Source organism: Apus apus, chromosome 3 (assembly GCF_020740795.1).
Source record: "Apus apus isolate bApuApu2 chromosome 3, bApuApu2.pri.cur, whole genome shotgun sequence".
Lineage (NCBI taxonomy): Eukaryota > Metazoa > Chordata > Aves > Apodiformes > Apodidae > Apus > Apus apus.
Window position 1 is genome coordinate 66,254,078 of NC_067284.1, and position 7,862 is coordinate 66,261,939.

The 7,862-nt window shown below is 36.7% G+C and overlaps 1 protein-coding gene across 1 annotated transcript in view; it reads left to right on the plus strand.

The window, feature by feature from the left end:
• USH2A (usherin) overlaps positions 1 to 7,862 on the plus strand; it is a 388,839-nt gene that overhangs the window by 199,565 nt on the left and 181,412 nt on the right. Inside the window, exon 35 of the mRNA XM_051613556.1 lies at positions 3,570 to 3,721. Within this exon, the coding sequence (XP_051469516.1) occupies positions 3,570 to 3,721 (152 nt within the window). The remainder of the gene's footprint in view (positions 1 to 3,569; positions 3,722 to 7,862) is intronic.

The following is a 7,862-nucleotide window of genomic DNA, read 5'->3' on the forward strand; positions in this document are numbered from 1 at the left end:
TTTGTAATATACACTTTTTCTTTTGTATTATTTTCAAACCAACAGTAAAATGGTTGATGGAATGTGGCCTAGAGGTATGTCACTTTACAGCAGAATGCTACTCGATTTCTACCACATACATGTCACCGATGTAGACAGTGTAATATTAACCATTTAGTTGAAGGCAAGATATGAAGAGGCTTGATATTCTGGTTTAAGCCTTCATTATTCTAGTGGCCTCAATAAAAAAAAATCATACATTCTTTGAAACACATCCATTATTGTCCTGCATGTATTTTGAGGTTTGCTCTTTTAAAATCCATAATCTTATGTCATTTTCCTTAGATGGTCACTTTTCAGAAATTCACTTTAGTTATGTACAGGTCATAGATAAAATCAAGTCTTGATTTAGACTGTATCTTCCAAGGCTATATGAAATTTGTATGGGAAATATTAGGTATAGTAAAAACTGATTTAGAAATTTATTCATGGAACTAACCCAGTATTTGTTTCTGCAAATCATTTTGCTTGTGAGACTACTTGTAGTCAGTGAAGCTGGTGTAGAGAAGAATATGTTTGCTGAAGATTTTACCTCTAGATTCTACCTTGAATGTAAAGTTCTTGTAGCACTTCAGATTCAAAACCTCTTTTAACCTTTAATATCTGGACATAGAATCATAGAATCATTAAGGTTGGAAGGGACCTTAAAGATCATCAAGTTCCAACCCCCCTGCCATGAGCAGGGAACCCTACCACTGGACCAGGTTGCACAAAACCTTGTCCAACCTGGCCTTAAAAACCTCCAGGGATGGGGCATCAACAACCTCCCTGGGCAATCCATTCCAGTTCCTCACCACCCTTATGGTGAAGAATTTCTTCCTAATATCTCACCCAAATCTCCCCTCTCTCAGTTTAAAACCATTACCCCTTGTCCTATCACTATCTTCTCTGATAAAAAGCCCCTCCCCAGCTTTCCTGTAGGCCCCTTTCAAGTACTTTCAAGTACATTGACATACAAATGGCCTTCCTCAGGGAGAGGAGAGGAGGAAGGAAAAGGTAAAGGTGTCTAGCTTCTTTCAGTTTAACCATAATTTTCTTTGTTTGGTTTATTTTCAAAAGTGGAACATAATTGTATTATAGTCAATGGAGATTTTGTCTTCAGTGAAACCAAGAGTTTAACCTAGCTACCTAAACTTAACAATTAAGAAGAAACCACATCCTTCATTGTGACCAGGTGTCGCACAATAAAGCCTTGTAAATCACAAAAAATGAGCTATACTCTTCAGGATCTCATGGATGGTAAATGTCAGGAATATATAGCAAGTCAAAAAGTGAGTAAACTTTGGGCTGACTTAAAACTTGTTCTCAGTATGCTTTTAATACATACAGTGGTGAAATAAAGAGGCTAAGTAATTTATCTCTTGCCTAATTTAGAAAAATTACTTCACATCTCATAGTCAGACTACTAGCCCTTTTGTTCTGAAATGTACTTTTTTCCTTTATTTTCATTCTGTAATTTTATCCATCAGAAAGGAGGTAAGGCAGAAGTAAAACCAAGCTAATGTATTAGCTTATTAGAGATGATTGTTCTTTGACAGTAGTGGGAGGACTAACAAGAACTCACAGTGTTGACAACCAAGATGCTGAACAGTTCTGTGTTGCAGGAACACTTGAAAATAATGGTCCAGCTAATTAGCAGTGAGTTACAGTGCAGATTTCATAGAGGTACATATGACACCCACATTAATATCGAATTATGTCATTATGACTGTTACCATATATATCAAAAGAATTAATAATGATTTCCCAATTTCTTTTACGGGTTAGTGCTACGGGTATAGGTACTTAAAGTAATCCAGTGGTTGTTTTTGCCCACCATAAAACACATCCTTAATGCCAGCATTGACATTTAGGGATGTCCTTATCAGTCTGTCTTTGAGTATTTTTCCTCTGAGAGAAACAAAATATTTTCATATATATATATGTATAATTTGTTTATTTAATGTGGGGCAAATGTGAGCCATTAATGCCCTTTCTTTACAAGCAACTCGACATTGGAACCCCAGGGGATTTTTGCTTTAGGAAGCCTGTCAACTGTGGTAGAATTGATAGCGTGAGATTTACCAGGACTTCCTCCCACACAGACATCTTTGCTGTCTAGCTTGAGTTTAGCCTCGTGCTTTTCCAAAAGAGAAAAGGATCGAGGAGTCTGTGAATCACTTCACAATACTCAGCTGTTCGTTGCTTTAGCATATAAATCTTTCAAAGTATAACTCTTCAAAGCTCAGCTGAAACTGTTGTTTATACACTTTTATTTATGAAGCATTTCTCCATTCAGTAGAGGGGAAAAATCTTTTCTCAATTTCAAACAGAATTTTCCTTGATGTAGTTTTATACAATTCAGGAAAAAGTAATGGAGTTATCTAATAGGAAGATGTTTTCTATAATGGGAAGATTAGAAGCCATCCTCTGAACTTAACTCACTTCTAATGAATCCTATAGATTTGCGTTTATTGGCCTTAAGATTTCACACTTAAATAGCTTTTAAAAAAGGAGAATATTCAGGAGTGAGAAAGATGGAGGAATATCCGTGAATAAAAGGATTCTTTTTCAAGCTTAACCTCTGAAGTCTAAGCAAATCTGCAGAATTCAGTCTTTAGTTCATTAAATTGAAAACACTGTGCATGTATAATCTGTGCAGGATCTATGCTATCCTATTGTGCACCTTTGGAAGAATAAAGATTTAAGTTTCCTTATAAATGAGATCACCTACAGTTTTTGAGTTAGAATTAGCCAATTACACCAGAAGGACCATTCTGTCCTCCATCTATAAGTCTTGCTAATATTTTTTTTTTAGTTTGCAAATATGTTTTCTTTCTTTAGATTGAGTAGCTAAGGAATAGTTTACTTCAGGACTTTTTCTATTGTATAATGAGCAGGAAACAGAAAATTGTACTGGTTTTGGGTTTTGTTTAGAAAAGTCCTTAAAACTGTTATCCAAAAAAAACCCAAACCCAGATTCATGAAGTACGTAGTTTGTTGCCAAAATGCAGAAGATCTGATATAACTATTGATGAGAATGAGTATCAATAAGGTTTTCTGTGTGACAAAATTATTTGTTACTGATTTATTTTTGTTACAGCACTGGCCTGAGTTGTCCTTCAATATTTCAGTTTTATTTTAGATCACTTTTTGTATTCTAAGTCTAAAGCTCTTATGATGTGAGATGGTTTTGTCCGCTTTCCTGGTTTTTGTTTTGAAAGCCATATGCAGAGTTGGCTGTGAAACAGAATTGCTTTCGCTGTCCTGATTCCAAGGTAGCGAGGTGCTGTTCAGAAACAACTTTATTAAGGGGTAATCTTTGAAACAGTTTGTTTTCAAAAGATGCAATCTGCTTGAGAGGCTTTCAACAGCTGAAGATAGGAGAGTGTGTTTCTTCTAAGTGTTGTATACACAGTCCTGCTAAGCACCTGCTGAACTGTAAATTGTTTGAAATACTACTACTACCACCCTAATGTCTGTAGCATTAGTTTTCTTCTAAATCTATAGCTCTTTAGATATTAAATGAGTGCTATCACATTGTTTTATAGGTATTATTACTAGCTATGGATTGTATATGGATGGTGTTCTCATGCAAAATTCATCACAGCTAAGTTGTTATGCTTATGGACTTGCTCCTTGGAGTCTGCATTCCTTCAGAGTCCAGGCATGTACTACAAAAGGTTGTGCTTTGGGCCCATTGGTGAGTACATTAATTTGCATTCTGGGAGTGTAATAAATGTCAGATGGCAGGGAATATCGGAGTAAATGGTGATGATTCACTCTGGTCAGTACTAACCCATCTGGCAAAATGTGACATTTTAAAAAAAAATCCTATTTAAGAGCTGCTAAAGATCTGATAGGTCATTGTTAGGCACTGTTCCAAAGCAGAACATAGGTACAGTGAAGAAAGGCAAAAATTGAGGCTGAAACACTCATTATTGAAATTAGAGTTAATAAGTTTGCAAAGTGCAGATGTGCTTTAGTCAGATTTATAAGGATGTATATAAAGAAAGAGTTACTGTTCTAGTAATGAGCAAATTTCTATCTGCCTGACTGAAAGGACTGAAGTTAATTTGAGAACTGAAGAAACTAGAAGTGGCAACAGGAGCAGGGAAAGTATGGTGGTACATAAATCTCCTTTGGATGCAAGTGTCTGGTTGAAATATTACACTGGACATATTTTAATGGTCTTGTAGAACACCCAATTTTTTCAAGATTTGAGAATACAGGAATATTAACTTGACATGGAAAACAAACCTTCTAGGGGTTTTTTATTTTGTTAAAGGTTTTTGGATGGATAGATGAACTGATAAATCAGTATGATTTTATAGTACTTTAGTTGGTGAATAACTGGAATAATATCTATATGATTAGTTTTGTATTCAAGCATAATTGAGAAAGAAAGCCTTGTTAATTTTGAGATCTAATTTTTTGTTTAATTCAGCTTTACGTGTGCAGTTTTTATTTTGCTAACAAGAACAGGAAGAAAAAAGAAAAAAGGGAGATTTGGGAGTTTTTAATGTTTTTCTGTTTATTTTTCCATCGTACTTTATAGTATCAGTATATTGTTCTCTGGAAAGAACTTCCAGGTTTTATTTTTGTGATATACTTTGTTAGTCACATTTCCAATATTCTATCCAAGATTGCTTTCTTACAAATGCTGGTAACATCATCTATCTGTAGAAGACTACTAGACTTTACAACCATTAAACATTTTATAGCTTGCTGTACTTTGAGGGTATTTACTCTTAAAAGCTTGAATGGCTTTTTGCCAGTTTTCTTGCACGTTGTTTGCAACTTCACATATACCCAAAAAGCAAACCTTGTTTTAAGGTATTCGATGTGCAAGAGTTTAATCTGTTGTGTTACCAGTGATGTTTAAGACAATGCATTACCAGAGTCTGCATACAGATGAAATATGTATGTTTTCAGTACTTCTGTCCTATCAAATAGGACACAACAGCAGTACTTAGGTTTTTTAAAAAAATACTTTAGTACTTTAGCCCCCCCCTTTTTTTTTTTTTCCCCCAAGTCTCCACTGAACTGCAGGGTTGTAACTTGACTTTTGAAGCAATTCAGAGTAGGAGTTGCTGTGGCTGATACTCATCTGCATCCCATGATCAGTACACAGACTGTTTTCCAAAGCCAGTGTTCCATCTCTAATCACAGGAATTGAAGTACAGCGTCTTTATTTAGGCTGACCTAAGTGCTGCCAGGAAGTTGAAGCACTGCATCTCCATTTGACTTTTGGAAAGGTTTTTATATCAATGACAGAATAAATCCAACACTTAAAAAAAACCAACAAAAAACCCACAAAACCCACAAAAACCCAAATGTTTTTCCTCTCCTCCAAATAGTAAGGGAAACATCTTCCAGGAGTAAACTGATATGCTTCCAGCTATTTTTGTTGCATGTCTTGTGCTTAATGTGCCCTAATCAATGAACGAATGCTCTGTGACTATCCTAAATACAGGATTTCTCCAGCTTATGTTTCTGAAGGTGGCTCTGAAGATCTTAATCTGTTAAGAGAGCATCAGCAGTTATTGTGTTTTAATAACTTTGTAATTTGGGTTAGATAGTTTTTATTTAACTTCTTTTTTTCAGTGGTTATGATTTATTTTCAAATTAAATGCAAATTGGTATCATGTAAATGAAAAAATGTTGCATCACAGAATCTTAGGGGTTGGAAGGGACCTGGAAAGATCATCTAGTCCAATCCCCCTGCCAGAGCAGGGTCACCTAGAGCACATCACACAGGAACGTGTCCAGGTGGGTTTTGAATGTCTCCAGTGAAGGAGACTCCACAACTTCTCTGGGCAGCCTGTCCCAGTGCTCTGTCACTCTCACAGTAAAGAAGTTTTTTCTGATGTTTAGTGGAACCTCCTATGTTCCAGTTTGCACCCATTGCCCCTTGTCCTATCACTGGACATCACTGAAAAAAAACCTGGCTCTGTCCTCCAGACACTCGCCCTTAACATATTTGTAAACATTGGTGAGGTCACCCTCAGCCTCCTCTTCTCCAAGCTAAAGAGACCCAGCTCCCTCAGCTTTTCTTCATAAGGCAGATGTTCCACTTCCTTTATCATCTTTGTGGCTCTGCACTGGACTCTTTCAAGCAGTTCCCTGTCCTTCTTCAACTGAGAGGCCCAGAACTGGACACAATATTCCAGATGCGGCCTCACCAAGGCAGAATAGAGGGGGAGGAGAACCTCCCTTGACCTACTAACCACACCCCTTCAAATGCACCCCAGGATGCCGTTGGCCTTCTTGGCCACAAGGGCACATGGCTGGCTCATGGTCATCCTCCTGTCCACCAGGACCCCCAGGTCACTTTCTCCTGCACTGCTCTCCAGCAGGTCAGCCCCCAGTCTGTACTGGTGCATTGGGTTGTTCTTCCCCAGATGCAAGACTCTACACTTGCCCTTGTTGAATTTCATTAAGTTTCTCCACGCCCAACTCTCCAGCCTGTCTAGGTCTCACTGAATGGCAGCACAGCCTTCTGGTGTGTCAGCCACTCCTCCCCATTTAGTGTCATCAGCAAACTTGCTGAGGGCACACTCTGTTCCCTCAACCAGGTCGTTGATGAAAATACTGAACAACACCGGTCCCAGTACTGACCCCTGAGGGACTCCACTACTCACAGACCTCCAACTAGATTTTGTCCCATTGACCACAATGCTTTACTGAAATAAAGATAAACCACATCGACTGCCCTACCATCATCTATCCACCCAGTTACTTCCTCAAATTTTAATCTCTTTCTAGTAAAGCCAAGATCCTGCTTTTCTGTCTGATCTCATTGGTTGTTTTTTTTTGCTTTAATAAAACTAAATATGATTTATCAAGAAATAGTGCAACTTCTAATAATTCTTTCGAGAAATTCAGGAGATAATAATAATATTATTATTCCTATCCTATGATGTAGTGTTACTTATATGATTGCAGAGTATTGTTTAATTAAGCTGCTAACAAACACATTAAAATATCACAGAATTGTGTATAATATGTAGAGAAAGAAATATGAAACAAGTTTTCTGTGCCATATGTTTATATACAGAATGTAATTTTTTTACACGAAATTTTATTTTCAAAGTACACTACAGAGGTGTAGCTATAGAGGATACTACATGTACTGATTCTAAACTGTGTTTCAATATTTTTTTTATGCTGAAAAGAATAGTAGGTCATAAAGAAAAGGCTTTGTAATACTATAAGAATTTTCTGAGAAGCAGTCACAGGCTAGAGACACAATACATCTTTTGCAGCTGTTTAGGATGTTTCACAGATTGCTACAAATTCATACTGTTTTAAGAATATCTTAATCCTCTTCAGTAGAATAAATAGCTGGTATTAATATCTCCGTGTTTCTGATGTGGTGAGATAGGAGTAATTGCATTTAGCAGCACAACTTTACAGGAAATTTTTTTAGTTTAGAAAGCACAGTAATTTAGTCAGTGCTTCCATATGGATGTTTTTGACTGAAATATGCAAGCAATCAATGTGGCAATCATCCAATAAATTGTGAAGCATTTGTTTATCTTTAAGCATGTTCTTTGTCCTGTTGACTTTACTGAAACTGCTCACCTATTTTAAATATAATAGAGTGTATTAATATAGAAGCACAGGCAGAGGTATTGATGCACATCAAAGATATAGCCTAGCATTTGTAATCAATAAGCTTGTCAAATTTTACATGCTAAAACCGAAAACTAATACTATTTCAAGGACAGAGAAAGTATGTTTGATTATTTTGATGACAGAGCAGGCGTGGCAGATTAAAAATAGCATTTATTAGCACTCCCATGAACTTGCAGCTGAGAGGCACTTAGAAAGGTGTGAAA